The 12458-nt window shown below is 48.8% G+C and overlaps 1 protein-coding gene across 1 annotated transcript in view; it reads left to right on the top strand.

Moving 5' to 3' along the window:
* DYNC2I1 (dynein 2 intermediate chain 1) overlaps nt 1–10096 on the top strand; it is a 100733-nt gene extending 90637 nt beyond the window's left edge. Inside the window, exons 22-23 of the mRNA XM_069729712.1 lie at nt 7884–8107; nt 9694–10096. Coding sequence (XP_069585813.1) covers nt 7884–8107; nt 9694–9865 — 396 coding nt within the window. The 3' untranslated portion in view covers nt 9866–10096. The remainder of the gene's footprint in view (nt 1–7883; nt 8108–9693) is intronic.
* Nucleotides 10097–12458: the final 2362 nt, after the last annotated feature.

The raw sequence follows: 12458 nt of genomic DNA, 5'->3' as shown, positions 1-12458 counted from the left end.
GGTAGATCCTCCAGGCCCAGGACTGGAAGATCCACCTCGGCATGACTCTCGGCAAGACTCCAGCCCAACTCCCAGATTGGGTGGCCGTCTTCTCCTTTTCAGGGACGTCTGGATTTCCGCAGTAGAGGATGCATGGGTCAGGGAAGTTGTATCCTCGGGATACAAAATAGAATTCGCTTCCCGACCTCGGGATCGTTTCTTCCAATCCCGTCCTCCAAGAGACCCCGCTCTAGTTCCGGGCTTCTTCTCAGCCATCGCTTCTCTGCTCAAATCCGGGGTGATCGTTCCCGTCCCAGAAAAAGAACGCTTCACGGGTTTCTACTCGAATCTTTTTGTGGTACCGAAAAAAGACGGCAAAGTTCGCCCCATTCTGGACCTCAAATTGCTGAACAGGAGAGTTCGCCTGAGACACTTCAGGATGGAATCCCTTCGTTCAGTAATTGCTTCCATGGAGGCTCAGGAGTTTCTATGCTCAATAGATATCCAGGACGCCTACCTCCATGTCCCGATATTTCCCGGACATCACCGTTTCCTGCACTTCGCAGTGCAACGAGATCATTTTCAGTTCGACGCTCTGCCGTTCGGTCTTGCAACCGCGCCAAGAGTGTTCACAAAGATCATGGCGGCGCTGATGGCCATCTTGAGAGTCAGAGGCTTGGTCCTATTTCCATATCTCGACGACATCCTCATCAAGGCTCCGTCCTTCGCTCAGGCCCACGAAAGCCTGTCCATTGTTCTCGACACCTTAGCCCGTTTCGGGTGGCTGGTAAACCAGAAGAAGTCCTGCCTTATTCCTTCTCAGCGCATCATCTTTCTGGGCATGCTTTTCGATACTCGTCAGAGCAGAGTCTTCCTTCCCACAGACAAGAGATCCTCTCTCTGTCGGGACATACGCTTGCTCCAGGGTCCTCGGCCTCCCTCCCTCCGTTCGGCCATGAAGGTTCTGGGGAGGATGGTAGCTACATTGGAAGCGATTCCCTTCGCCCAATTCCATTCGCGACCCCTTCAGCAAGCCATTCTGTCTCAGTGGGACAGGTCGGTCTTCTCCCTGGATCGACCGATCAAACTCTCCTTTCGGGTCAGGCGGTCTCTCAACTGGTGGCTGACGTCACCTCTCATCTCCCAGGGCAGGTCCTTCCTTCCGGTTCACTGGCAGGTGGTGACAACGGACGCCAGCCTGCTCGGCTGGGGTGCGGTTTTTCGCCACCTGACGGTCCAGGGCCGCTGGTCGCTGCGGGAGTCATCTCTGCCGATCAACGTCCTCGAAATTCGGGCCATCTTCCTGTCCCTCCGCCACTGGGAAAGGATCCTCAGGGGCCTTCCAGTCCGGATCCAGACGGACAACGCCACGGCTGTGGCATATGTCAACCATCAGGGGGGGACTCGGAGCTCCTTGGCCCTTGCCGAGGTATCCAAGATCCTCCTTTGGGCAGAGGCAACGGTTCCGGTGATATCCGCGGTGCATATCCCCGGCGTGGAAAACTGGGCCGCCGACTTCCTCAGCCGCAAGGGCCTTGCGGCAGGGGAATGGTCCTTGCATCCGGAGGTCTTCCATCAGATTTGTCTTCGATGGGGAACTCCGGATGTGGATCTCACGGCGTCCCGAGTCAACAGGAAGGTTCCGCAGTTCGTCTCCAGGTCCCGCGATCCTCTCGCAGTGGGCGTCGATGCTCTGGCCATTCCTTGGTCACAGTTCGAGCTGCCCTACCTGTTCCCACCCCTTCCATTACTTCCCAAACTGTTGAAGAAGATCAAAGCGGAAGGGGTGCCGGTCATCCTGATCGCCCCGGATTGGCCCAGGAGAGCTTGGTTCGCGGAGCTCGTCAACCTTCTCGCGGACACTCCCTGGCGCCTTCCAGACAGGCCCGATCTGCTGTCCCAGGGTCCGATCTGCCACCCGAATTCTCGGTCGCTCAGTTTAACGGCGTGGCTGTTGAGACCGCGGTTCTGAGAGCGTCCGGCCTTTCGGACCGGGTGATTCACACCATGATTCAGGCTCGGAAGCCTTCGTCTTCCAGGATCTACTACCGCACCTGGAAGGCCTGCTTCCGGTGGTGCGAGTCCAACCGCGTTCCGCCTATGGTTTTTTCCCTGCCTTCTCTTTTGGCCTTCCTTCAGGCAGGACTGGATTCGGGCCTGGCTCTTAGTTCCCTGAAGGGTCAGGTCTCTGCGCTTTCCATCCTCTTTCAGAAGACCTTGGCCTCTCGGCCACAGGTTAAGACCTTCTTTCAGGGGGTAGCCCACGCCGTCCCGCCGTACAGGGCCCCTGTGGAGGCATGGGACCTAAACCTGGTACTGGACGTTCTGAAGGTTTCTCCCTTTGAACCTCTTAGGGAGATTCCTCTATCAGTTTTATCATGGAAGGTAGCCTTTCTTGTGGCCATCACGTCCATTCGCCGCGTTTCCGAGCTGGCGGCCCTGTCTTGCCGTCCTCCGTTTTTGGTCATTCACCAGGACAAGGTGGTCTTCCGGCCCCCACCTTCTTTTCTTCCTAAGGTGGTTTCCACCTTCCACCTCAACGAGGACATCGTTCTACCTTTTGTCCAGCTCCGACTCATCCTCTGGAGCGATCATTGAACAAGCTGGATCTTGTCAGGGCTGTGAGGATCTATCTGGACAGAACGTCCACTTTCCGGAAGACGGATTCCTTTTTCGTAATTCCTGATGGCACGCGCAGAGGCCAGCCGGCTTCTAAAGCGACTATTGCTCGATGGATCAGAATGGCAATCTTGGAGGCTTACCGGGTCAAGAACAGAGTGCCCCCTCCTGGGATTAAGGCTCACTCTACCCGGGCAGTCGGCGCCTCCTGGGCGGTGCACCACAGGGCTTCCGCCCTACAGCTGTGCAAAGCGGCAACTTGGTCTTCCATCCACACGTTCGCCAAATTTTACAAGGTCCATACCTACGCATCGGCGGACGCCAGCCTAGGCAGAAGGATCCTGCAGGCGGCAGTGGTGAGTCCTCTGACCTGATGGAAGTCTGTTTTTCCCGCCCTTGGGACTGCTTTGGGACGTCCCATGGTTCCTGTGTCCCCCAATGAGAGGCGATAAAGAAAACAGGATTTTTGGTTGCTTACCGTAAAATCTGTTTCTTGAAGCCTCCATTGGGGGACACCGCTCCCTCCCAATGTTTTTTGTTATATGTTCTCTGACTGTTCTCACGTTTACAGTTCTCAAGTTTGTGGTTATGGTTTTTCAACCTTGTTCTTTCTCCTACTGCTTTCTCACTAACTGAAGAGTTTAATGCCAGTCGGTGGGGTGTACACTGCAGAGGAGGAGCTAACTTTTTTATTTGCATAGTGTCAGCCTCCTAGTGGCAGCAGCATACACCCATGGTTCCTGTGTCCCCCAATGGAGGCTTCAAGAAACAGATTTTACGGTAAGCAACCAAAAATCCTGTTTTATGACTGGTAGATCTGGTGTCATCAGTTGGGTATACAGAGCTACTGGTCATTGTAATCCTGCCTCTGATGATAAGGAGACTGCTGAAAACTCTTCCTGAAAGGACAGGAAGTATGAGTCTTAAAAAGCCCCAGTGGCAGGGCCGGTGTCAGCACCCGGCGCACCGGGCAAATGCCGGGGCCCTGGAGAGAGAGGGGGGCCCACTCACGCTGTCATAGATACAGCTGGGAGAGCAGAGCAGGAGAACATGCTCTCTCCGCCCACAAAGTCACTGCTGGCTGCGTTCTCTTAACCCCTATGTGCCAGCTCTGACACAAGCATCTTCTCACTCAGTGAGTGCAGCCAGGCAGGCACACATAGGGGTTAAGAGAAGGCAGCCAGTGTGACATTGTTTGTGGGCGGAGAGAGCACCTTCTCTGCTCTGCTCTCCGCCCCTGGCTGGCTGCCGTGCTGCTGAAGTTATGAGGCAGATTCAGGAGGAGCTCCTAGTCCTACCAGTGCCTGAGTGAGTGGTGCTGCTATATACTATGTGGGCTGCGCTGCTATATACTACGTGGGCTCGGCTGCGCTGCTATATACTACGTGGGCTGCGCTGCTATATACTACGTGGGCTCGGCTGCGCTGCTATATACTATGTGGGCTGTGCTGCTATATACTACGTGGGCTGCGCTGCTATATACTACGTGGGCTCGGCTGCGCTGCTATATACTACGTGGGCTGCGCTGCTATATACTACGTGGGCTGCGCTGCTATATACTACGTGGGCTGCGCTGCTATATACTACGTGGGCTCGGCTGCGCTGCTATATACTACGTGGGCTGCGCTGCTATATACTACGTGGGCTGCGCTGCTATATACTACGTGGGCTGCGCTGCTATATACTACGTGGACTGCTATATACTACGTGGGCTGTGCTATATACTACATGGGCTGCTATATGCTACGTGTGCTGCTATATACTACGTGGGCAGTGTTATATACTACATGGCTGTGTTTATATGCGATCATGAATCGGGGTATGTGTTAAAGGGGGGGCCCACTGAGACTCTTTCGCCCGGGGCCCTCAAAAACCTGGAGCCGGCCCTGCCCAGTGGCAAGTGTGAAAATTGTAAAATTACTACGTTTTTTATTTTTAAATAAAGATTGTGATGTGGGGAAACAAATTATTAAGGGTATGTTCTCACATTAAGTATTTGCAGCAGAAATTTCTGCATTTTTTGGCTGGAAAGATGCTGCGTAAAATAGGTGCATGTTTTTTTTTACACGCGTTTGTTGCATATTTTCCCTATTCATTAGTTTGGGTGAAAGCTACAGCAAAAATACTGAAAGAATTGACATTCTGCAGATTTACATCTGAAAGGAAAAAATAAGCAACGTGCATGACGCTTCAGGAATTTCACTCACTTTGCTGGTACTAGGAAATCTTTGAGGTTTTCTGATGTAATGACCGGGGTAAAAAAGCCCTCCAAAACACGACAAAATTGTAACATGTACACAGACCATAACATTTTTTTTCTTTTAAAAACATGTAAAACAAAAACATTAGTTAAAGAATAGGTTGTTTTCTGATGATACATTCCCTTTTAAGGCTATGTGCACACGTTCAGGAATCTCTGCAGAATTTTCCTGAACAAAACCGGACTTTTTCTGCAAGAAATCCGTTCGCGTTTTTTTTTTTTGCGTTTTTACCACGTTTTATTCTAGTTTTTTTCCGGAGCTTCCCCAATACAATAATTTAGCGTCAAAACGCAAAAAATCCGCAAAATTAATGAACATGCTGTTTTTTTTTTTACTGCAATGCGTTTTTTTTCCGCAAATGTGCATAAAAATTGCAGAATGCTTTAAAAATGATGGGATGCTTATGTAAGCTTTTTTTTTAAGCGTTTTTCCCATGGAAAACGGCCCAAAAAACGCGAAAAATCCTGAGCGTGTGCACATAGCCTAAGTCTATCTTAGGCCTCTGGATAAGTTCTCATAGTGGGACAAGTTTTAATAGGACCTTTTAACAAATTTTGACTTTATAATCTGTATATTACTGTACTATATTGTAGTTAAAATTAAAATGTAGCTTTTCTGAACAGGTTTTTGATGATTTGCTGTATAATAGCAGGAATGTAGATAAAACCTTTTTTTCTTCTTTTTCCATTGTGCCAAAATTACTGGCACCCAATACGTTAATTTTCTTATTACCAAGTCATTTCATTTTGTTCAGCTCTTTGGGTGTGTAGAGAAGGTCATCCTTTGTGATACTTGCCCATCCTTGGTCCTCAGCTGCTCCCGCCATGCTCATTGCTCTTCCTTCTGCTCCCACCACTCTCCTCTCTCTTCCTTCTGCTCCCACCACTCTCCTCTCTCTTCCTGCTGCTCCCACCATGCTCCTCTCTCTTCCTGCTGCTCCTGCCACACTCTCTTCCTGTTGCTCCCGCCACACTCCTCTCTCTTCCTGCTGCTCCCGCCACACTCCTCTCCCTGCTGCTCTCGCCACGCTCCTCTCTCTTTCTGCTGCTCCTGCCACGCACCTCTCGCTTCCTGCTGCTCCTGCCACACTCCTCTCGCTTCCTGCTGCTCCCGCCACGCTCCTCTCTTTTCCTGCTGCTCCCGCCACGCTCCTCTCTTCCTGCTGCTCCCGCCACGCTCCTCTCTCTTCCTGCTGCTTCTGCCACGCTCCTCTCTACCTGCTGCTCCCGACATGCTCCTCTCTTCCTGCTGCTCCCCTCTCTTCCTGCTGCTCCCGCCACGCTCCTCTCTCTTCCTGCTGCTCCCGCCACGCTCATCTCTCTACCTGCTGCTCCCGCCATGCTTCTCTCTTCCTGCTGCTCCCCTCTCTTCCTGCTGCTCCCGCCACGCTCCTCTCTCTTCCTGCTGCTCCTGCCACGCTCCTCTTCCTGCTGCTCCTGCCACCCTCTCACTTCCTACTGCTCCTGCCACACTCCTCTCACTTCCTGCTGCTCCTGCCACGCTCCTCTCTCTTCCTGCTGCTCCCACCATGCTCCTTTCTCTTCTTTTCTCTTCCTGCTGCTCCCGCCACGCTCCTCTCTCTTCCTGCTGCTCCTGCCACCCTCTCACTTCCTACTGCTCCCGCCACACTCTCTCTCTTCCTGCTGCTCCCGCCATGCTCCTCTCTTCCTGCTGCTCCTGCCATGCTCCTCTCTTCCTGCTGCTCCTCTCTCTTCCTGTTGCTCCCGCCACGCTCCTCTCTTCCAGCTGCTCCCTCCATGCTCCTCTCTTCCTGCTGCTCCCGCCACGCTCCTCTTCCTGCTGCTCCCGCCACGCTCCTCTCTCTTCCTGCTGCTCCCACCATGCTCCTTTCTCTTCCTGCTGCTCCCACCACGCTCCTTTCTCTTCCTGCTGCTCCCGCCACGCTCCTCTCTCTTCCTGCTGCTCCCGCCACACTCCTCTCACTCCCTGCTCCCGCCACGCTCCTCTCACTTCCTGCTGCTCCGATATTCTCTTCCGACACTTCTAGAATTATGCCAATGTGATCGTGCGAGATTTTATCTGTCTTAAGTGACCACACTGACGGCTCCTCCAGTAAAAGCTTTTGGCTTACACAACAAATTTATTCTTAGAACCCCATTTACTTGACAAAGGTTAAAAACATGAGTCTTTTTGGCCCCATTCGGTTGGTAGTACAAATCTGCATAGCTTTTTATAACTTTGCAGTAAGTTGGTATGCTTTTTTGTGTTTTTTTTTTTTAAACTTCCATTGGAGATATGCTGAATGTCTAGAACTTTTACACTCTTTACACCATATATAAAACCAATTGTGACAGCCATTAATTCTGTCGTTATCCTGTTAAGACTGTTTAATCTTCTCCCTGCAATGAGAATTATCCGGCAAGTCTGCCTCCACATGCATTATCTTCAGTATTCCTAATGAAAGGCTCTTATGAGACTAATAAGCCTAGCCCCGAGTTACCTTCACAGTACAGCGGCTCAAATATCTCAATAATAGGGACTTTAGATAAGGAAGATAACCTAAAAGAACATCAAACTCTTCCAACTTCTGCTGTCTCCACTTGTCCCTAAGGGAAAGTCTTTGATCTTCAAACTCTTATAAATCTTTATGTGCCGAGTATAAAAAATAAAAAAACTGGGAAATCTAAAAAAATACTTTTTTTTTTTTTTTGCTGGGAAGGTCTCATTGCCACATAATGCTTCACCTTGGGCTCATCTTAGTCTACATCGCGCACAACTTTTATGGTTGCTTTGGTGCCTCCATTTGAAACGTCTTCTGGCAATTTATTCCTAATGCAGCCCTATTGCTGTCAAAGTAAAGGAAGCCCTATTATACGTCAGTGGGATCTGTGGGGCACAGTTTGGATCTGTTGTGATTTGGATCTGATGTGGAACAGTGTCATTGCTTTTTGTTAAGCAATGATACGTATGTGAACAGTGCCTAGAGCCATACATAAAGTTTGAGATGTGAATTGCATTATTTTCTGCTGAATAAAGCCATTTCTTTGCACTTTGCGTCATTAGGCAGGATGCTCGGATGGCTCCATTAGATTGCACACAATGAGCACAGCGTTCCCGGCTGAGCAGTGGGATGACAGCACTAATGGCCAGTCTGTTACTACCCTGCAATGGTCCCTCACCCGACCAACCGTGTTCTTTGTCCTGGATGCAGCATCTTACGTGTACATATGGGATTTGTCACAGAACCATTTACATCCAATAGCCAAAGAATCCATTATGCCTGACCGGTGAGTAAGCATAGTCTCGTGGTAAAGTGTCTCTCCAACCAACATCTTGGGCACGTAATTATTAATCTAGATTGAAGTTAGATTTCTTTGTAACGGACGAAAGGATTCAGACAGAGTTCGTCACAAAGTCCCATTGTATTGAAGTTGGTGACAAAGTGCATTGAAGTAGTTGTACTTATGTAAAGTCATGCCTTGTGTATTTTGCAGTCACGTACCGACTAGCTTATCATCTGCTTCTCTCAATAGAGCACAGAGAGAATATTGAGACAAGCCAGATCAGAAGCTAGTCTGTACGTGACCGCTAGCACTTACAGTTACATGACTATGGATCGAACCAGCAAGCAAAGCTAGGATTTGGAAAGTTTCAGTACTTACCGAAAAATTGCATTGGGTTGGACAACCATCATCAGCCTATACAGATATGTGTCAGCAAATTTTTTCTATGCCCGCAGCCATGGTCCTCAAGATTCAGTTGGCCACAGCATAAGTGTATAGTGTACACCATCTAAAGCTGTGGTGCCAACAGGATCGGTTGTCGTAACCATTTATAACCCCTGTGATATGGTGGACGTCTATAACCATTTTTAGAAGCTTGATGACCCTCACCGGTCTCCACAACTACCGTTCTTTTTAGTGAGTCCACATATGTATGGCTTTTTTTTTGCATGAGGCTATGTCCCCACGGTTAGTGCTCGGCAGCGCTTTGGATGCAGCACATGTTCTCTCCATCCAAAGTGCTGCCAGCTTTTGAACGTGAGTGATTCCGCACGTGTTCATTGAACCGTGCGGATTCACCGCGTCCTATACATTGGACTGGTGAAATTTATCTTGCAGAGACAGAGCATCTCCGCAAGATAAATAGACATGCTGCTGTCTGGAAAGACGTGCCGTATGTTCGTCTCCGCAGGGAAGCCGGAGACGTCCGTGCACGCATAGTGGAGATGGGATTTCTATGCTGTAACATCTAGCCGCTGCGGATGTTCGCAGTGTCTAACCCACAGCGTTTACTGACCGTAGGAACATACCGTTAGTGAACGGCACTAACTTTAGTCCATTATCTGACCCTGGTAAGGTTTTCAGTGCTCACACCTCTATGGACAATGGTCACCTTTGCGTGGGACGCACTCATGGCTATTGTGCAATGTACGAAGCTGTGCCAATGTTGGTGCTCCACAGCTCCCTTAACCAGCTGATCAGTAAGAATGCTAGAAATTCATATTGATGACATGAAAGTCTTGGCACGCACTAAATGGGAAGATGTCAACAGCTTCTTGCTGCCAAAAGTACGGATAACATGGATCAGCACCTGGCTCCATGATTGCAGCCAGGTATATTTTTTTTATCTGAAACATTCGGCGTTTCAGAAAAAATATTGTTCGAAGATCTGGCTAGGGGACCATAGAGAATGATGTGACTAATCCAGTGCCGCCTATGTCTGGATTCCCCCGCACCATTCTACCAGATTGTCACGTCTCTCCCTTGTGTGTACATGCAGACAGATCTGCCAAGCACCTGGAGTGGCCCTGGGAAAGCTTATGTGCTATCACATTATAATGGCGACATTATTTTCTGCTTTATATTCACAGTGTACTGAGTATTTCGGTATTTGGAGAACCCGAAAAGAACAATAATCTAATGGGTCTGGCCTTGGGCAAGTCTTCGGGAAAAGTGGAGATCCATTATATTAAGAAGAAAATGGCTAAAAGTCAGCCACAAGAGTTAGAAAAGTTGCATCTAATTTTACAGGAGATTTTGTAATCTGCAGTAGTAATGTCAGTGACATACTAATATTGTAAAGTTTTGTATGTACAGAATTTATATTCTACATCCACAGCATTATTTATTCTCTGTTTTCCAAATACATATTTTTTTATTGCTCAGTTCTGCTGTTGGCACAGTATTTGTATGTCCGTACACTTTTATAGATTATGTATCTTGTAGAAGAGCATGACTATATATATATATATATATATATATATATAATTAAAAATCTAATCAATAAGTTTTAGACTAGTGGATGAAGAATCGATGTCCACACTTGCTTCCAGGACAGCCTTGATATTCAAACTCTTGGTTATTAAAAAATAATGTTTATATCTGCGATTGGAAATTTGTTTCATCATTTAGACGAGCAAAACGCGTTTCTGAATTTTGTAACGTTTTACTGAAAAGTGCTGTTTGCATGATCAGCTATTAACATGAACAACATTTCCGCACATGGGAATATTGTCACTGTCCTATCTGGCAATTGTGTTAGTAGTAATGGAAATATGTATAGCCCATTAAATTGATTTTTTTTCTTGAATTGATGCTTTTATTTTTAGCATCTAATTATTTGGTTCATCCATTTCCCAGGATCTACACCAGCAGAAAAAGGAGCAGCACTGGCTGGGGTGCTTAAGCCCCTTTACAAAGACGCCAATGTCAGGCTCTGGCACTATGGACATCGCTGTGCCAAGTTCTGCAGAGAGTACTTGCTCTGATGATTTGTGGGGGGACTGATCACATCGGTGGTCTACCAGTTTTTTTGTTACTATTATAAAACGCCTACAAGAAATGCAACGAAAAACGCTCCAAAATTCCTAAATCCAGCCTAATAGTTACAGGTTTTCTTCAAGATGACATGCCCATTCTGTTCTCTTAATTAGGTTGATTATTTTCTTATCCATGATTAATAGACAAGCATATTAAGTTGGGTTATTGAGGTTAGACACTTTTTTTAAGCTCCTGTGCAGAACACCCAGTGAACCCCTCTCATCTGGTAAAGACCTACACAGTCAGTACATGTACAGTTCTGGCCAAATGTTTGGAGACTGAGACAAATTTGGGATTTCACAATCTTTGCTGCTTCAGTGCTCTTTATATCATTTACTCAAAGGTTTCTGCGGTTACTGAATTAAACATTTCAGCAGTTTTTAAACTTTTTTGGACGAATAGAAGGAACAAGGTGAAGCGAAAGACCAGCAACCTGATGGCTAGATAACAAGAAAACGTCGTCGAAGACCCTGGTGGACCTGGTGGACCTATCTATGCTTGCACAAGATTGATCTTCGTACGGATCGTTCATCCAGTAGCTATGGCTTGAGATCGATCTGAAGGCCATTGACGAAAAAAAAATGTAAAGACTCTATTTCCAGTGATGACCCTTATTTTTCCAGACTTGTGCAGTTTGCTCCTGCAGCAGAGTATCATTGAAATCCTGACTGCTGACAATCCATTCCACAATTTCCATGTCTTTGTTTGTACACACGCATTTTGAGGATTGAACACAGGTTCTCAATGGGGTAGAGATCTTGGGAGTTTCCTAGCCATGGACCCAAATTTCCAATGTTTTGCCCACTGAGCCACTAAGTTATCACTTTTTCCTTATGACATGGTCTCCATCATACTGTAAAGTACATTGTTCATCACCAAATTGCTCCTGGATAGTTGGGAGAAGTTTCTCTTAGAGGATGTTTAGCCGAAATTGTGAGTGAGCCCCCTCTATTTATGAATAGCCCCCACAAATGTATGGTATTAAGATGGTTTACTGCTGGCATTACACAGGACTCAAGGCAGCGCACCCCATCTTCTCTGGACAACCAGTCTTTAACCCCTTCCCGACCCATGACGCCACGTAGGCGTCATGAAAGTCGGTGCCATTCCGACCCATGACGCCTATGTGGCGTCATGGAAAGATCGCGTCCCTGCAGGCCGGGTGAAAGGGTTAACTCCCATTTCACCCGATCTGCAGGGACAGGGGGAGTGGTAGTTTAGCCCAGGGGGGGTGGCTTCACCCCCTCGTGGCTACGATCGCTCTGATTGGCTGTTGAAAGTGAAACTGCCAATCAGAGCGATTTGTAATATTTCACCTATTATAACTGGTGAAATATTACAATCCAGCCATGGCTGATGCTGAAATACCATCGGCCATGGCTGGAAATACTAATGTGCCCCCACCCCACCCCTCCGATCGCCCCCCCAGCCCTCCGATCTGCCCGGTACACTGCCCCGCTCCCCTCCGTCCTGTGCTCCGCTCCCCCCCGTGCTCTTGTCCGCTCACCCCCGTGCTCCAATCACCCCCCCGTGCTCCAATCACCCCCCCTGCACTCCGATCCACCCCCCCCGGTGCTCCGTTCCACCCCCCCGTGCTCCATTCCAGCCCCCCCGTGCTCCGTTCCACGCCCCCCGTGCTCCGTTCCACCCCTCCCGCTCCGATTCCCCCCCCCCGTGCTCCGATCCCCCCCCCCGTGGTCCCCCCCCACCCCATCATACTTACCGATCCAGCCGGGGTCCCGTCCGTCTTCTCCCTGGGCGCCGCCATCTTCCAAAATGGCGGGCGCATGCGCAGTGCGCCCGCCGAATCTGCCGG

This window comes from Ranitomeya imitator, chromosome 6, assembly GCF_032444005.1.
Source record: "Ranitomeya imitator isolate aRanImi1 chromosome 6, aRanImi1.pri, whole genome shotgun sequence".
NCBI classification, from domain to species: Eukaryota; Metazoa; Chordata; class Amphibia; order Anura; family Dendrobatidae; genus Ranitomeya; species Ranitomeya imitator.
The sequence above is the reverse complement of the archived record's forward strand: the minus strand, read 5'-3'. Positions and strand labels throughout refer to the sequence as shown.